This window comes from Leptodactylus fuscus, chromosome 2 (genome assembly GCF_031893055.1).
Source record: "Leptodactylus fuscus isolate aLepFus1 chromosome 2, aLepFus1.hap2, whole genome shotgun sequence".
NCBI lineage: Eukaryota > Metazoa > Chordata > Amphibia > Anura > Leptodactylidae > Leptodactylus > Leptodactylus fuscus.
In genome coordinates, this window is record NC_134266.1 from 176,411,084 (window position 1) to 176,431,029 (window position 19,946).

General features: G+C 39.2%; 1 protein-coding gene across 1 annotated transcript in view; it reads right to left on the bottom strand.

Moving 5' to 3' along the window:
* The window catches only part of ATP10A (ATPase phospholipid transporting 10A (putative)), a 97,133-nt gene that overhangs the window by 35,958 nt on the left and 41,229 nt on the right, over positions 1 to 19,946 (bottom strand). The window contains exons 3-9 of the mRNA XM_075265208.1: positions 16,700 to 16,785; positions 13,844 to 13,950; positions 11,737 to 11,868; positions 8,903 to 9,033; positions 7,964 to 8,216; positions 3,504 to 3,721; positions 1,181 to 1,375 (exon numbers count right to left, since the gene is read on the bottom strand). Coding sequence (XP_075121309.1) covers positions 1,181 to 1,375; positions 3,504 to 3,721; positions 7,964 to 8,216; positions 8,903 to 9,033; positions 11,737 to 11,868; positions 13,844 to 13,950; positions 16,700 to 16,785 — 1,122 coding nt within the window. The remainder of the gene's footprint in view (positions 1 to 1,180; positions 1,376 to 3,503; positions 3,722 to 7,963; positions 8,217 to 8,902; positions 9,034 to 11,736; positions 11,869 to 13,843; positions 13,951 to 16,699; positions 16,786 to 19,946) is intronic.

Genomic DNA, 19,946 nt, shown 5'->3' on the forward strand with positions numbered 1-19,946 from the left:
ACGAGGGAATAAGGGAAAGGAAAGGCACGGCGAGACGGATGGGAGGGAAAACAAGAAACGGCATGTGGAAACAGGAGGGGGACATGGAGGGGAGGAGGGGACCAAGAGTTCTGACGCAGCAGAGCCACATAATTATTTCAAAATAAGAATAAAAAACAAATGAAGACACAATCCAAATGTCATGCGATAACTAAGCTAACAACCTGTATGAAGAAGAGGCAAGTCGGTGGTGAAAAAGAGAAGGGAAGAGGTGGTCATGGGGACATGGAAGGAAAAGTAGAGCAGAGATCAGCAAAATAGTAAAAATGCATTTTTAAGCAGGTTCAGGGACAGAAACCCTGAACGGAGTTCAAGCCCTGGTGTGAACCTAACCTTAGCTGGTTTAAAAAAAAAAAAAAAAAAAAAAAAAAAAAGAAAAAGAAAAGGGCAATGTGTCACCAGGAAATTACCTACTGTTTTTATGTTAAGCATATTTTTAAAGAATTTTTGGTGATGTATTTAAAATTATTACCTATATAAAAAAATAAATCGTAAATTAAAAAAAAAAAATCCTAAAAACACTCTGACTTACTGTTTCCTTTCCTATTCACTTGTATTGGATAGTTTTCTAGGCATTTTCTGTGATCTGGGCAGAGGTCTTTGTGTACAGAGGGGAGTAGATAAGCTGTGAAATCACCCATTGTAGCTGGTGGATCCTGAGTCTCATCTATATACTGTATACACATGATGGCTGTAAACTGACACTAAGTGAAAGAGCTACTACAAAAGAAATCGACAGAAAGCAGGAAGTCTCAACATAAGATATAACCTAGTGGAGTGTCAGAAGTGATTTTTTTTTTTTGATTTTTTTTTTTTTTTAAATCTAGGTCAATATGGAGAAATATGTTTAAAACCTTAACAAAAATGAATTAAAAATACTTGCTAAAAAAAAAAAAAAAAAAAAAGTCTTTCTGGCGACACAGAAAAAAGTACCTTTTTTCCTGACCTCTTCCTGTCAGTTATAAGAAAAATATCAGATATAAAGCTAATAATTTATCAGGTCCCCACTCTTACAATGAGTGCTAAACACTATGTATTGTATAAAGTGCATTGTGTATCCAAATAGCATGAAGGTTTAAGGACACAGCTGAGTCACATAGCTTTTTCTGAGTTAGTTCTTGAGAAGCGTGACTGCACTTACCTTTTGCCTTGGTTGATTTGGAGCCGTTACAACAACAGTGTTGCAAATAGTCAAGGCAACAAAAAAGTCAAATACATCACTCAGTTCTGGAGTCAACTGGGACAAGAGATCTTCATGGTTTCTTACTATTTTCAGGGCTTTTGTACAATCAATGACTTTCTCCAGTAGCTTTGGGTCCGGAGTAATATCCTTTTCCTAAACAGAAACAAAAAATACAAAATATAAAACAACATTATATACAAAATTAATATTTTTACTGTTTTAACCCCTTCCCGCCGATGGCATTTTTTGATTTTCGTTTTTGACTCCCCTCCTTCTAAACCCCATAACTTTTTTATTTCTCCGCTCCCAGAGTCATATGAGGTCTTAATTTTTGCGGGACAATTTTTTCTTCATGATGCCACCATTAATTATTCTATATAATGTACTGGGAAGCAGGAAAAAAATTCAGAGTGGGGTGGATTTGAAGAAAAAAATGCATTTCTGCGACTTTCTTACGGGCTTTGGTTTTACGGCGTTCACTGTGCAGCCAAAATGACATGTCCCCTATATTCTGTGTTTCGGTACGGTTCCAGGGATACCAAATTTATATGGTTTTATTTACATTTTGACCCCTAAAAAAAATTCCAAAACGGTGTTAAAAAATTTTTTTTCTAAAAGTCGCCATATTCTGACGGCCATAACTTTTTTATACATAGGTGTACGGGGATGCATAGGGCGTCTTTTTTTGCGGGGCCGGGTGTACTTTTTAGTTCTACCATTTTCGGGAAATGTTATTGCTTTGATCACTTTTTATTCAAATTTTTATCAGAATTAAAACAGTGAAAAAACGGCGGTTTGGCACTTTTGACTATTTTTCCTGCTACGGCGTTTACCGAACAGGAAAAATATTTGTATAGATTTGTAGAGCAGGCGATTTCGGACGCGGGGATACCTAACATGTATATGTTTCACAGTTTTTAACTACTTTTATATCTGTTCTAGGGAAAGGGGGGTGATTTGAACTTTTAATACTTTTTATATTTTTTTATATTTTTTTTTACTTTTTTTTTTTTTTTTTTTTGCATTTATTAGACCCCCTAGGGGTGTTGAACCCCAGGGGGTCTGATCACTAATGTAATGCATTACAATGCTAATGCATTGCAATGCATTGCAAAAAAGCATCATCTCTTTTGCAGGCTGTATACACCAGCCTGCAAAAGAGAGAATTTGCAGACCGGCTGGGAGCCTTTAACAAGGCTCCCGGCTGTCATGGCAACGGGGGGTCGGCCCTGGATCATGCTCCAGGAGCCGGCGATCCCTGTCAAAATGGCGGCGCCCATGCGCCGCCGGGAAAATGGCGCCTCCGGCGCCTTTGACAGCAGTGCCGGAGGGGTTAATGCCTCCGATCGGTCCGGGGACCGATCGGAGGCATTAGAGCCGGTTGTCTACTGCTTGAAGCAGTAGACACCCGGCGGCTATGACAGCCGCCCGGCTCCCGGGCGGTCGCCATAGTTACAGACCCGACACGCGCCGTACTATTACGGCGCATGTCGGGAAGGGGTTAAAGAGGACCTTTCATCAGATCGGGCACATGCAGTTTTATATACTGCTGGAAAGCTGACAGTGCGCTGAATTCAGCGCACTGTCGTCTTTCCCAATCTGTGCCTGGTGTAAAGCACTATCGGTCCCGGTACCGTAGTGCTTTAGTGTCAGAAGGGAGTTTCTGACAGTTAGCCAGGGACGCCCTTCTTCCCAGCAGCGCCTATCGCACTGTGCTGTGTGAGTGGGGAGGAACGCCCCCTCCCTCTGCTGACAGTGCTCGTCCATAGACGAGTGTTATCAGGAGCGGGAGGGGGGAGTTCCTCCCCAGTCTTCGAGCACAGCGCGATAGGCGCTGCTGGGCAGAAGGGCGTCCCTGGCTAAGTGTCAGAAACGCCCTTCTGATTGTAAAGTGCTACTTTACCCGATCTGTGCCATGGTCATGTGATTTACGGTCCATGGTCATGTGATGAGCACATAGGTGCACAGCTGATTACCAGGCAGATGTCTGATTATTGTGCTGTGACTATAACGAGCAGCACCTGTGTGCTCATCACATGACCATGGACCATAGATCACATGACCATGGTCAGAGTTTTATCCTCTACAAGTAACAGAATGAATGACAGCGAGCAGAGATCTAGAAAACCGTGAGGAATTGATACAGAAAGTATATTGGAAAATTGTATATCTTTTTATTGTACATTTGTTTGTCATTATTGGTCTGAAAGTGGCCAACACCGTTAAATAATATTTACGGCTCACGACAAATAAAAAAACAAAGATACGAAAAAGCACTAACCATGGGGCTACTGAATGCTGTGTGCTTGGAGAGGATGCTAGCCTTCATAGCTTCAGCTCTGCTGCCTGTACGTCGGTGTGTCTTGGTACTTTGACTTCTATGCATCACTTTAACACTGTGGTGACTGCCACTGCTGTCTCGTCGTGGGAGAGTCCCTGACTTTGGAACATTATCCTCTTCTTCAGATTCCACTTCCTGATAGGCTGCTAAACGTTTTGCTGTGGATAAAAAGTGTATGCATGGAAATGTTATAGGATTCTACTCATAAATATGAAGAATTTTCACAGTAAAAGAATCATGGCACACGGACTTGTTTTCTGTAACTTTATAGCCGAGAATAAATCTTAAGTCAAATCATAAGTTTACGTTCATACTGGCGAATTTGAGGTGTTTTCCATCCTCAAATCAGCTCCAAATTCTGCCGCCTCAAATCTGTCTCCCAAGTGCTGGTTCACACAGAGGAATCTGATGCTGAATTGGTCAGGCAGAAAATATCTACTTCAAAACTTTTCACAAAATTTGAACCAAATCTGCCAAGCCCACTACCATTCCATTGCAATGTTGCATCAGTTGTAGAATTGTATATTGTATACTGTACTCTACATACTGTGTTTTTCTGTCTGACCATTACAAACTAAAATTCTTTGCTTGCAACTCACATATTTTGCTTTGTATTCTGTGAATACAATGTTATATTGCTTTGAATCGAAAATCAGATCCACAATAAATATGCTTAAAATACACAAATTCCTACTGCATATGCCTATAAACAGGTGTAGTGCCTTGATGGAGAGTAATAAATGAAAACCATGAAACTTTTATTAAACAAAACCTATCCGTGGCAGTTCACACTATTGAAAAGCTAAGTTCGGAGTGGGAGACCATTTCGCAGAATTAAAAGCTGCTGACAGATGTGTGACAAAGTAATGCACTTTTCATTGCAGAAATATTTATCGCTGCAGCAGCAGCAGGGTCTAATAATATTGCTCCGAGCAAGCACCGCCATACCCTGGCAGCCAGAAAAAAAGTGAAACAGATGCCCATCTCACAGGGTGCTGGAGTGTATATGAGAGAACTAACAGCTGAAACATTATATTCACAGATGGCTTTGTTTTGTAGATATCAAGGCTGCTCAGGTAGCTATATATGCATTTGTAGCACATAACGCATCCCTAAAGTGAGCAGGAAAATTAAGACATTTGTCATATAGGGCTGCCTTAGGCTTTTCTACTGTTAAGGAGTGCTTCATTTATATTAAGGATTTGCTTCCATAAATAAAACAGAAAACATACCTTAAAGCAGTAGTAACTAAAAACAAGTGCAATACAAAGTTTGCTTTATTGTTTCATGCATACAGTCATCACTAAGACTAAGGAACACTATAATTCCGAAACGCGCAGGAATTTACCATTTTTTTTTTTTGCTTTTAATGTTTCATTAACTTAAATTTTATTTCCGTATGGCTTAGGAGTAGTGACGTGTTTTTTTTTTTTTTACTATTTTTGGATTGCTACTTTGTGCTCTTGTGGGTCCTGAGAGGTTTCCGTGCACCTCAAGCCTGATGGACAAATACCTACACATGGTGAGGTGAAATATTTCCCTTTTGTGGTATCTCATCCATGTCTGGGTGCTTTTTCAATTATGCTTTGGGTCATTATCCTGCTGACCTAGGACGCAAACCCAGCTTTCTGACACTGGTACCTACATTGAGACCAAAAATCCTTTAGGGTGCATTCACACTGAGTAAACGCTAGCTTATTCTGAACGTAAAACACGTTCAGAATAAGCGGCGTCTAAAGCAGCTCCATTCATTTCTATGGGAGCGGGGATACGAGCGCTCCCCATAGAAATGAATGGTCTGCTTCTTTCACTCCGTGCAGTCCCATTGAAGTGAATGGGGAGTGCCGGCGTGTACGCTCCGGCATGAGCAGAGCTTGCCGTATACGCCGGCACTCCCCATTCACTTCAATGGGACTGCACGGAGTGAAAGAAGCAGCCCATTCATTTCTATGGGGAGCGCTCGTATCCCCGCTCCCATAGAAATGAATGGAGCTGCTTTAGACGCCGCTTATTCTGAACGTGTTTTACGTTCAGAATAAGCTAGCGTTTACTCAGTGTGAATGCACCCTTAGTCATCTTCAGATTTCATGATGCCTTGCACGCAGGCAGCACAGCAACCCCAAAACATCTTACTACCAACAGTCAAATGTGGTGGAGGTTCAGTGTTCTTTTCTTCATAGGCCTCATTCCATTTTCAGTAAACAGTAGAATAATGTGCTTTACCAAAAAGATGCATCTTGGTCTCATCTGTCCACAAGACGTTTTGCTGACTCACGTACATTTTGGCAAACTGCAATCTACTTCTTTTTCTGTCTCTGTGTCAGCTGTAGGATCCTCCTGGGTCTCCTGCCATAGTGTTTCATTTCATTCAAATGTTGATGGATAGTTGGAGCAGACTCTGATGCACCCCGAGCCTGCGGAGCACCTTGAATTTCTTTGGAAAATGATTGGGGCTGCTATTCCACCATCCGGACTATCCTGCGTTGCAAACTTTCATTAGTTTTTCTCTTCCATCCACGTCCAGGGAGATCAGCTACATGCCATGGGTTGTAAACTTCTTGACTATTTTGCGCACTGTTGACAAAGGAACATCAAGATTTCTGTAGATGGACTTGAGGATGTTGACATTTTGCCACAATTTAGTTTCTCAAGTCCTCAGACAGTTCTCTTCTCCTCTTTCTGTTCTTCAAGCTCAGTTTGGCAATCACACATACACACAATGCAAAGACTGAGCAACTTTTATCCTTTTAATTTGGTTTCAGATGTTTTTTTAAATTACCCACACCTGTTACTTGCCACAGAAGAGTTTGAACGAACATCCCATGCTTGAAAATGTTATTTACCCACAATTTTAAGAAGGTGCCAACTATTTTGTCCAGTCCATTTTTAGAGTTTTGCCTGAAATTATGTCCAAGTTGCCTTCTTTTTTTTTTCTCCATTTCCTTTGTATGCATTGGAACACCACAAAAACCAAAACGTGTAATTACAATAATTTATGGGAGAAATGCTTAAAGAGAACCTTTCAAGTCCTCGGGCACGTGCGGTTTTATATACCGCTAGAAAGCAGACAGTGCGCTGAATTCTACACACTGCCAGATTTCTCCTTATGTGCCATGGGGCAAGAGCTATAGGTGCCGTTACTGATAGATCTTCACTGTCAGATCGATGTTCATGACAACCAAGCTGGGCTGTAAGGAGCGTCCATAGCTCTGCACTGTATGAGGGGGCTTTCCTTACCGCCCAGCCATGACACTGAGCTGAGAGTACTATGGATGAGTACTGTCAGGATGGGGTGTCCTCACAGCTTAGTGTCATGGTAGTAGAGCTCCTGGTTAAGTTTATATGCCAGCTGCTCACTTGCGGTATGATTTTGTTGGCCATAGATACATGATTGATCATCTGTATGAAACCACTTCCCAAATGCCATTTTGAATTATTTGAGGGGTGCAGTTTTTTTCATAAATAATTGTAAAAAATATCAATAAAAAAAAACAAACAAACCTTAAAAACTGCATATACCAAAAAACAAACAAATTTGACCTGTCCTAAAACAGGAAAAATGATCGATCATGAAATGGATTTTTCATACTGATGAACCATCAATATCTGATCTGACAGATAATCAGAATCAGTTTGTAGAAACTCCACAGAAATCTGCCTCTGATTTTGAGGCAACTTCTGCCCCCAAGACAGCTTTAGATTCTGTACTGATTAGGACACCCATTGTATTCAAATGGAAGACAGAGATCAGAGCAGGAAGATGTAAAAATAAGCACCCTGCTCAATCTTGCCCAATCACTTGGGACAAATCAGTGGCAAATCAAGAAGAGGAATGAATGTGAGGAGGAAGTGCACTGCAAATTCCTCTATTTTTTGCAATGTGAATGTAGCCTGACCTACATTCAAATGAACATGGTAAATTTAAATTTTTAAACTGCATTACTTTCAATGTCAGTGAATGGGGGCTATTCGCATGACTGATCTTTTGTCGGTCCATTATCACAGACGATCAATATACAGTATTTTTGACAGTTTTCACAAATCCCTACAAGTATTGTAATGTATGAGGGATCTGTGAAAGGGGCCTCCCACCCGGGTGTGAAAAATGTGTTTTTCGCTATTGTCATGTGAATGTAGGCCTAGAGTCCAAAGTCCCCTGTTGCCTCCTGATCACATATGATTAAAGTGAGCAGAAGTCTTAATGGCTAGGCCATCAAGCTCTTACTTAACCACTCCATTCAAAGTCTATGGAACTGTCAGAAACCGTAGAAGTAGGGGATATGAAGCAATGTAATTACCTAGATATTTTGCAAAGTTGCATGCACACAGTAAAGAGCCATATCAGCCTATCACATTCTAATTCCCCTGACTTAGGCACGCATTCAGTATAGAAAACTCACCATTAGCATCATGAGAATACTCTATCCCCGAGACTGTGCATCTTCTAAACACCATTTTATTTTCAGTTAGAGTTCCAGTTTTGTCTGAGAAGATATACTGTATCTGACCCAAGTCTTCAGTGATGTTCAAAGCTCGACACTGAAGACGCGAGTCTGTTTCTTCATCATATAAGTCCTTATCTTGGTGAATAAAATACACTTGGCAGATTTTAACAATTTCAATGGAAACATAAAGAGAAACAGGAATGAGCACCTGTTAAAAAAAATAAATAAATAAGGGCAATGCTTTTAACTTCTATGAATTAAATAAATAGCATCATCTTGTATCAGCCATGAGATGGGGTGACAATACCTGATTTACTTACTACTGATTGAGTTACTCCTTTTGTACAGATCTTGTATTTTAGAATATATTTTAGGTCACTCACGTATAAGTAATCCCATCCATAACCATGCTGTCTCAGTTTCCAGGCTGCAGAACTTCGCTTAATCTAGTACTCCCTGCTTGGTTTATGTCTGCAAAGACTCTTTGGAAAAAAAACTTTCCAACAGAGATTTGAGCCAGAACGCATCAGACTTTTTCATCACATTTTGGGCGGTCCCGGATATTCTTTGCCAGCTTTATCCACACAAATGAAATTTCTATTTCCTCCAAAGCAGGAACCTAATCATACTATATGTAAATTTTATACTATACTATATGATTATACGGAAATTTTATATTATAGTTATATTTAACAGCAAACTAAGCTTTGTAAACATTTATAAGAGTTTTATTAAATAACAGGAAGTCAAAACACTCTTTTCAAACAAATAACAAGCAGATCATATTAAAATCTTTCAGAGGTTACCAATATAACCAAAAAATTCATAGTAGTGGCAAAAATGCTTTTCTTGTTTTGCCTCTAGCCTATGGATGCTCAACAATAAAATTTTTACCTGTAAAACAATGATCATGGTAAAAAATAAATAGACTGCGGAAAGAAGTGGCTTCACATAATTCCCATCGCTCCCGAGGACATCAAACACTGGTCTCTTTTCTCCATACTGCCATACCCAGAGTGCATGACCTAAAAGGAGAGATTACAATATGTTATCATTGTACCTTTCATTCATCAGGATACGGTCAATGAAATTAGAAGAATAAGCTCAAATGCGTGGTTTTATTTGAATAATAATATGATCCAAGACATAAATCTGGTCATACAGTTATAATATTACATTTTCTGCTATATGGTATCTGTGATTGATATAAATGTTCTAAAAGACCAGGCTCTACAGTTAAGCATATTTACCATAGAAAAATCTCTGTCCTCTATAGATATCTCCTGTCCCTAATCGACTACCCTTGAGCCACAACATATTGGACTTTGAGCACTCCAGACCTTGACATTGTCAGTTTACTGGAATACATTGCTGTGGAGTCAGTAGGCCTTACCACTGACTAAACCTTTTTTTGTTGTTGTTGTTTTTTTGTTTGTTTTTTTAAAAACACAGCCTGATTCCTGCATAAATGGCTGACCGTTCATAAATTATTTAATATCTAAGATATTAAGACATTACCCAAAACTGGCCCTGATTTTGAAGCCACAGCCTTGCTGGAATGTTCCCTTAAATCTCTCCCCTCTGTGATATGCAAAAATTACCCTAAATATATCGTCATATGACCTACACCTCTTCTGACAGGTTTTGGCAAATTGGTATATATGTATATGAAAATCTATACACATGGACACACGAAATGGCCAATTTATTAGAGACACTTGACCTTCCATGATTGGACTCTCATTGTATGGAAATTAGACCCTGGAGTGCAGCATAAAGGAGAGGAGAGAGAGGAGAGAAGGAGAGAGATCTGTTTTTCCAATAGAGTAAGTAAGGCTGTAACTTTGATACCTTTGTCAGGCTGTACAACCATTATCTTGATATTTTTTTTTTATTTTTTTTTAAATTATGACCAAAGTTCAATAATCAGAAACAAAAAATCTGAGGTCCATGGGTAACTACTGTTACTGTGTAGCCCGGCTCTCCATTGTTCAGGTTCCCCTAAGGACCCAAACGACGGAGACCCCTGCACAGATGTGAACCTAGCAATAGAGTGTGGTGTACAACTCTGTTTCCCTTCCTGGCTGGGACTTAGAATGTGTTGGTTTACCTGGGCATATGGATAAAAGTAATTGCAAAAATGTAGTAGATCTCTAACTAAAAAGCAGGTCAACATTTAAAAGGGGTTTCCAGGACTATGATACTGTGCTCTACTTCCTCGATCATTACATACCAAAAATAGGTCTTTGGTGAAATGTAAAAAAGAAAATTAAAAAAAAATGTCAACTGAACGATAATATAAACATTATATAAAGAGATGAGGCGTCTAAAATTTGTTAGGAAAGCTTCAAGAGATAAAAAAATAAATACAATGATATGTGAATGGAGAAACATGCCAGGACAGGGTGTAATGTGTCTGTGTTAAGAGAAACATCCACTCTACTAATGACTTCATTTATCACAAACGTGCTCAGACATGGCCAAACACATGAACCAATGGAACACGAGACAAACAATACAAGTTCATGAAAATCATAGCACGTGTACATAACATAGAATACTTGGTTACTTACAAGGTTACACTAGAACAATAATACAAGGCTAAATCGTCTTCTTATAAACAACTGTAAGATTGTTATCCCTTAGAACAACACATTTGTGAATGTGCAATGTATATTCCTTGTCATAATGTTAATATTTTCATTCTGGAACCCACGAGTCAGACAGCTTACACATCTACATTCCCAGGGCTGAGTCAATATCCTCGTAAGTGCCATGATTTTACGCTGCTTGTGTTTCCAAAGTTAAATATACATTGTACACCAATATAACAAAACATTACTAATATAGAAATGTTTTTCTCTGCTGCAGTAACAAAAATAACACAAAATCTCAAAAATTCCTAAAGAGAGAGAGGCAAGTGTGTCTAACTTACAAAGAACTCGGTAGTAAACAATGATTAACAGGCTTCTAGGTATTACTTAAAGACACAATTACATTGCCTTTAACAGTCAAGAGAGTCAAATTCTACCGCAAGGCTAAAGACTCTGACAACATCAAAATACATCATCATAACGGTCACAAACAGTAAATTTCTTCCTCTAATGACTTGTCTAATAATAAAAGTAAAGTTTATATCTGTGTCGGAGGCTTCATTGAAGAACCTGTTAATTGCAGACAAAAAAAATCCTGTAGGCAAAATTTGAGGTGCCGAATCAGAAGCCCAAGGATACGGTTATAAACCATGGGAATTTTTGGGCTTCAGTAGTATTCTTTAAAACATCTGGAAAGAAAATAAATATGTACTTCTGCTTACTGGCATCCTCTCCTCTGTCCCTGTGGTGGGCCGGCTGCCACCCCCATTACCCAGTTTGTACACAGAGTGGCTGTAATGGTGAGGTCACACCCTCAGGACAGCTGCAGTCGATCATCGCTCTCACCATTATACAATTGAGGGCACCAACTCACTGCAGCAGTCTTATCGCCGTGATGTCACCACTCAAGCCACTATCGGTACCACTGCATATTTATTTTTTAACCCTTCCCTGCTGCCTCTCCTCATGTTTTCGTAAAAATAAAAAAATAAAAATATAAAATAAAAAATATATAGATACAGCTGAAGTGAGAAAAAGAACCTGTAATGAAACCCAAAAAACCCACGTGATGCTTAAATTTCCAAATCCTACAACAATTAAAGTGCTAAGTACTTTGTGAGGAGCAAGTCTTACCAATAGCTGAAAGCAGGCACATAACTAGGAGTATCAGCACACACCAGAAGACATCTGTATTCATTTGCCTTTCAAGCTTACTACGTTTATATCGAGGTCCGTTGTTGTTTAGCAATGCTTTGGTTTCATGACCTGCAAAATTGACAATGATAGAATAATATTGATTGATTTTTTTTTATTTTTTTTTTGGCGTGGGGGGAGGGGGGGGGGAGTTAGAGAAATGGAGAAACATAACATCTAACTATTTGAAAGCATTATAAGCACTCAGGTGCCTATACACATAACAGCAATTCTGCCTGAACCTACTTGTCTAGGAATCCACTTGGTCAGGTTTATGGAGAATTTCAATGTGCTCAACCCTATAAAGCGTAACTAAACTTTCAGAATACTTTTGATTTTCTGCCAGTATTTGTGTCATTAATACATTTCTGTAAAATCCTGCATCTCTTTATCCTGGTTTCTATATTAAGATCTGTCCCCTGCCTCTCACTGAGTAATTGTATAGGGAGTACGGGCTTGGAGTACAAGGCTGTGTAACATGTAGAGAAAATATCACTACTTATATAGCCGGCATTATAAAATGTACAAACTTACTTTTTGTGTCATATAAAAGAGGAGATTCTAAGGTTGCAGTACAATGTATGTTACTTCCAGAGAAATTACGGATTGAAAACGCAGTTGCATTAGTATATTAATATGCAACTCCATAACGTATTTGTCTTATGTCTGAGAAATAACTGTTTGAAGTGACCCTCCCCTTCCCTCCGTATTACACTGTGTATGAAGTAAGCGGTTGTAACATGTAAATAACATACATAGTACTCCAATATTAGCGTTGTACATTTTATAATGTCTGAGATATTAGTGACATTTACTCTACATTTTACACAGCCTTATACTCCAAGCCCATACTCCATACACAATTACTCAGTGACAGGCAGGAAAAGTTCAATACAGAAGCAAGGAGAAGGATAAAGAGACACAGAATTTCACATAAATGATCAAAAATGTGTTGATAAAGTATATTTACAAAATGTATTAATGACACCATTACAGTCAGAAAATTAAAAACTGTCCGTAAGGCCTGGTTCACATCTGTGCATAGGTTTTTGTTCAGCGAGTCTGCTTGGGAACACCCCAAATGGAAACCTAATCCACGTAAAAAAGCGGATACCTAAAGAAACCCACGGACCCTATAGACTATAATGGGGTCTGTGTGGTTTCAGCACAAAAAATGTGGAAAGTACAGTGCTGCTTACAGGACTTTTCTCCATTAAGTATAAGGAAAATATTAATATAAGGAAGTCTTCTCTCACATTTTTCATGCAGAGAGGGGAACAGAATGACCCGAACGTAGATGTGAACCAGGCCTAAGTTTAGGTACACTACCAGAAGTGTTTAACAGCAGCTTTTTCCTGTCCACATTAGGAATATGTGGGTGCGCGGCTGAAAAAAAGTTTACATATGTATGGGAGAGCTGCGAAGAATGGCTGACAACCAAACAGTGGACAGCTATTGAAGTATGGCCTTCTACTGACTTATATGGAAGACTATTTAAGACAGATATGGCAAATATAAAGTGGAACATAAACATATATCCATTAAAACCATGAGAGAGGGGGGGGACCTAAAACTATAAAACAATACCCCTCTGAGGCTACAACAGTGGGATAAAAGCTCAGTCAACCACCACCCTTTTACTAGAGGGAAAAATGAACCATAGTAGTAAAAACTCTATTATCTATCTATCTACCTATCTGCTCCCGCATATGATGCTACCCATTTAGGATAGTCTTCATAAACTGTAAAGAGAGGGTCATAGTACAGAGTAAAACACTTTACTCCATATCATCATGACATGAATACACTGTACATGTAGCACTCTATCCAACTTACTTTACCCTGGGTTTTGGGGCAATATTGAGGTTTGAGCAGGTAACCCTCACCTATCCGGCTGTGGAGCTGGCTTCATATGCTAGATTCCGGTGACAGGTTCCCTTTAATACTCCGTTTACCTGCAGAAGTGTTCTGCAAACATAGTACCCCTCCTTTTATATTTAAAAGGCCAACATCTTTAACTAGTGGAAATATTGGAAGAAATCCATACCGGCATAGACAACTATTCCAGAAACAACTTCGGTATTTCTAAGAGTACATCCTCGTAACAGGAGATTCTCCTTGTAAAGACCAGATTTCTTTCCATTTTTATGGACCCTACAGAAAAAGAAAGTCAATTCATTTAAACATGTTCCCCCCATGTTCATATTCATACATATGTTGTATCAGGTTTGGTTCACATATCACTTTTTGTTGATGAATTGGCGAAAAAACTCAAACAGTACAGTACAACCTAGATGCTGCCGATATTTGTAGGAAAATTACAGGAGTTGTCCAGCTCATAATGTTATTGTTTCATCGCGTCGCTAAGGTGGATATAAACATAAAAAAACAACAACAAAAAAAACCAAAACACAACAAGTGCTTACTTCTCCCTAGGCCTCCGACTAGACTGGTGGTAGCTCCTCTGGTTTGTATACAGGTCCTGTGTGCGGTTTTAGAGTCTGTCTCTTCACAAGGTAAGCACTCCTCTAGTCATCCCACTCCCCATTCTCCAGTGACACAGCAGCCGGTCACTGACCACTGAGAGGTGCACTCTCTTCACCAATACATCAGACTCAAACTAAACTAAATGTATTTAGGAATTTGTATAATTGACTACATTATCTTCTTCTTGCCCTTTGTGCTTCACCCCTTCTGTTGGGCCATTCAGTATGGCACCTGCTCACAAGTAGAGCAATTGCCATAACTGCTGGGTCTCCATGGTGGTAATGTCGCAATCAAAGTTCTTTCTGATCATGGACATTAAATGTTGGTAGGACCATCCCCCTGTGCGCCATTCCTCCCACCTTCCCCAAGCGCACTAGCGCTTTTCCCCTGTGGAGTCCCTCCTCTCACTTGTTGTTGCGGGAGCCTTTTAGTTAGTATGGCAGCAAAAATTTTTTTAAAAAAATCCAATAAAATGGTGATCAAAACAATGAACTTTTCTTTAAAATGGTAAGAATTAAAACTACATCTTCTATCACAAAAAAGACAACTTACACAGTTCCACAAAACAAAAGTTAGGGTTTAATAACTAAAATAATTTTTTTGCATTTTTTTTTTAAAAAATAAAAATAAATAAAATTATATATTCTGTCTATCCAAAAATCAAAAATTGGCCCTAGGTTTGACAAAAAAATTCAGATGCAATTTTTTGGCAAAATCACCCAGCCTTAGTTCCAAGTGTAAGATTAATAGTCGTGAATTCTCATTCAGATGCTATTAATTAATTTGTTTTGGTTAGGGTTTTTTACACTCCTAATCTCTACTCAGCCAAGCCATCCAAAGTTCAATCCTGATTTTATGCATATCCATAGCACTTTTCCAAGAATTAGCATTGCTATACTTGTGGATGGTGGGCGTAACTATAAACATACCTAGTTTCCAACAATACTGTTATGTTGTGTTGGTCCTAGAACCAAACTACACATTTATTTTACAGGCACCCTACCTTATGCAATTGCTTTAGAGGACAGATTTCTCTGGAACCAATACATAAATATTCGATCGTTCTTAGACTGAGTTGGACATATTCGTAAAAATCTCTCTATTCTGCAATGGACCTGACAAAACCCATCAACTGTTCCGAAAAAGTAGTGATACAAACAACCAGCTGAAATGACTCATATGAGAACCATGGAGGGGAGAAATAACATACAACCAAGAAATTAAGAACTACCTGACAGTCTATGGTGTAATACAGAGCTGCGGAGTCAGTAAAACAAACTCACTTTATTAACACACGTTCAACCCCTAAATAAATGTCTTGTGTATTATCACTGGCAAGAACACATTCACTGTAGTAAAACAGTATCATCATTGATCATAATCATCAGCCACACAGTAAATATTTTTTCAGCAAGTGTTAGAACATGTGTAAACCCTGATATAAACATATGTAGTAAGACAATTTTGTAAAGAGATTCTGGAAGAAAATCACATACTTAAAAAACAAACAAAACCCCCCACAAAACTATATTAGAGAGGTCCAAAACTTCTTAATGTTTGTGTGAGAAAAATGCTCTCTTTCTCCAATTATGTGACTGCTCTCCTCTTCCCACATCTTAAAATGACATTCACAGGACAGACTCATAGAGTTGTCAGATTTACATAGAAGTCTATGGGGAGGGGGGGGGAATTAAAGAGGTTGTCCCATCACAAGGATCCTATCTATACTTCTTGATAATTTGAATGTAAGACTTTTCCTAAATACACTGCTTTACACTGCTTTGTTTGTCCACTATCTTACTTTATTCACTTCTCTGTTGACACATCCCTTGACTTATCTGGTCAAAAGTCAAATGATGTATCTGCTGCTCTCAGGGGGGAGGGAGGAGGGGCTAAGTGCATGGGAGCTAGCCTGGAGGGGGAGGGTAGTTTACATTTGGGGGGGTGGGGGCCACCAATACAGACCCGGCATCCGCTGTAATAGAGAGGCGGATGCCGGGGAGTGTAGACGCTGGCACAGGTGCCTGCAACATTGCTACGCTCCTGCCCTGCATGAAGCCAGCAGCTTCTCTCTTACCCCAAGGAACAAGTACTTTATTTAATCAGTGTTGGTAAGAACTTGCTGTAATGTCCTATGGGTAAGGCAATGCCAAGTTAAAGCTGCGTTCACATCTGTCTCAGGTGTCCGTGAGACACAAACCAATAGGAAATCCCTGCAGAAAAAGTCCTACAAGCCCAACTTTCAGCTGGGAGAAAATAAAATGGACACTCAATGGATCACTCTTTTGATCCTAGGAGGAACTAGAAGAATTGGCTAACCTGACGCAGACGTGAACATTGTGCTACACTGTTGTAGCAGAGTTTAAACAAATTACACAAAGTGCATTATTACAAAAATTCTTACTAAAATACTCACATGTAACCACGAAATCTGCTCAAATCATTATTTGGTTTCTCACATTCAATAACACTGTTAAACTTCACAGGCTCAAACTCAGATTCCTGAAAAAAAGGAAAATATTAGATGTTTTGGAGGCAAATACTGGAAACAAAAACCCAAATGGTAAGCACCAAAGATCGTAGCTCAGTATGCTTGGAGCAAGACTGTTTCCTTACACCCGTATTTTATTTTTAAGCTACTGTATATTCTGATGTCTGGGTTTCTTGATCTGAGCGCTATGTAAACAAGAGGATCTGAAATAGAGTTCTGCAGCAGGAAATGCCACTTTTCTTCTCCAATTCTAAAGTTAAAAAGTAGCAGAGAAATCCGAAAATATAATAAGCCTATATACCACTTGTAGAAAATCTTACGAATTCTAGTTTTCCATAAAACAAAAAAAGACATATTTAATCTTTCTAAACCTTTTCTTACTTTGAAAAGATATTTTACTGATCCCTATGGTTCCACTTGTTCATCATGTGGCCAATGTAAGAGTCACAGAAAAAAAAAAAGTCAGTCACAGCCAACAGTGTGATGGCGGCGGCCATATACTTTATACAATTTCAACAGGACTAGATGACGATTTAACATGTATGTGGAAGGTTGTGGAGTTGGTAGGTCAAACCACTAACTCCTATATTTTTTTTCACAGCTTGACGGACTCCATTAGTAAACATCTAAGGACATGGTTAGACAGCAGCAAGTAACGCTCCTCTAATTCAGGAAAATCAATCCAGTAACTGAGGAGAATACAAGAGAGACTACAAGAAAAGAAAAGATAGGAAGAAAAGAAAAGATAGGAAAAGAAAGAAAAGATAGGAAGTTCTTCTGAGAACATTCAACAAATGGCCAAGAGAAGGAAGCAGCTTTGGGAAAAAAAATGTTCATCTGTATCAGACTTATATAGGGGCCTTATATTCATAGGACAGCATATTTATAGGATAACAATTATAAACACTTCTGAATTCATATGAAAATAAATAAAAAGCTATGCGTATGGTTTATTAAATATTAATAATTGTATAATTTATTGGGATTTTTTGTTTACATTTTTTTTTAGTGGAATAGGTAACTCCTCCCCCCTTCTACTACTAAGACAGGTTGCACACAACCATGTCCTAGACGCTGGCCGGGATTGCACAGCAAGGGCGACTGCGGCCCTGTTCATTCAATGAATAGGAGACGCAGAAGCAAAGCTGTAAAAACGGAAAGCAATGGGACTTGAACTGAGTTTTGCAGCCCAGACTGTCTACCTGCACACAGGACTGTGTAATTCAATCTCGGGTGGGTGCATGGGCCAACAAAAATGAACGGGTCAGTGTGTGGGTGGAAAAATCCCAATAGCACACTGACCCATGCCACGGTTATCTGCAAGGGGCTTAAAACTCCCACATCCTGGCATGGGGAGTCTCCAAACTCTCCCTTAGCATCTATGAGAAAAAAGGATCTCCACTGATTGTTTTGCATTGTGCAATACATTTGTATCTCCAATCTTTCACCCAGCACCTCATCAATGCAGGTCAGGTATGTTTTTCCAGGGCTCCTGCCATACCGTTTCATTTCATTCAAATGTGGATGGATAGCTCGCCCGGATGCACCTGAGCCTGCAGGACAGCTTGAATTTCTTTGGCACTTAATTGGGACTGCTTAATCATCATCCAGACTATCCTGTGTTGCAACCTTTCATCAATTTTTCTCTTCCATCCATGTTCAAGGAGATTAGCTACAGTGCCATGGGTTGTAAACTATTATGTTGCGCACTGTGGACAAACAAACAAACAAAAACCTCATTATATTTACCTTTCCCCAATGCCTCCCAGTGTGGTCCAGTCCTAAGGGACATCCGTTTTTGTCCCGCCGCAAGCGATGTCAATACCCGTGAGTTTCCCCATGTCTCTGTCTGAAAACACTGATTGACCTCAGAGGTCACGTGACTGCTGTGGCCATTCAGCAGCTTCATTGGAAGGGAAGGGATCCGTGACGTCACAGCTAGCAAGCTTTTTAGCTTTGAGAAGATGCTGAAGTAGCAGGACCACACCATGTTGGGAGGACACTGGAGCGCCAAGGACAGGCAAGTATGATTTTTTATTATTATTATTATTATTTAAACAAGCTTATTGTTAAATAATTTTAACAAGCTCTTAAAGGTAAGATGGCAATTTCATATTCAGCTCTGAAAGTATCGGTTTGTGTCTGTGTCTCTTTTCTCTCACTTCTCCCCCTTCCTTCTCTATACACTACTATTGCAGGCTGTAATGTGACATCTATGTGAATTGCAGTAGAGTCTTGCTATAGCAAGACAGATTAGACAGAAATTTCACAGTGAAGGGTCAATTTAGGAAGGAGGTTGGTGGAGGAAGAGAGTTAGGCATGTGGAGAATATTTCTCTCCTATATTTGCTTGTACTACTGATTTATGCAAAAGCTGTTGAAAGTTAGAGACAAATGGAGAGCCCACACCTTAAATGCTCACTAAGTATATTGGGTTCCTAACCTTTTTAGCATCATTAAAAGGAATTTTTTCAGTTGCAGAAGTCATCTGTGCATATTATTATAGTGATAGGCTATTCAATGGAAAAGACAACAAGTGATAAAGAAGCAACTTTCCAATTCCACTCTCCGTACAGAACCGAATACCTAAAACTACATTTGTGTGACATTTCATACAAGCATATTTATAAGAAAAGCGGTGGCTACATCTCCACTGGCTGCTGACGTTAGCAAAGTCATACTAGCGTTTCCACATTGTGGGAGTTTATCTGATTCTCTGAGTAGCCGCTCATTTTACTAACAAGTATAGGACAAATTGCTGATACTGCTCGTAGTGCACTAAACCTGTATCCTGGGATTTACACTGCAAAGACTTTCCCATGGAACAAAGTAACGCAAAACATTTGTGCCAAGCAGTAGTGTCACTACTTTTCAAAGTATTTTGCTCCCCGCCTTTAATTTCTACATTTTTTTTGTTAATCCAGTTTAATGCCTATTATCTATGACACAAGAGAACGAAAAAAATACATGATTAATGTTTTAACATATTTTTCAGGATCTATGAAGACATTTCACTTAAAAAGAGGTTATCCACTTTCTATTATTGATGGCTTATCCTTAGGAGCAGATCATCTGCTCCAAGACAGCATAGCTCCTGGTAATGTTAACATGCAAAGATCCAAGCTGCTTACTCACTGTACAATGTGGAACGACAGCTTTAGATACTGCAGAAA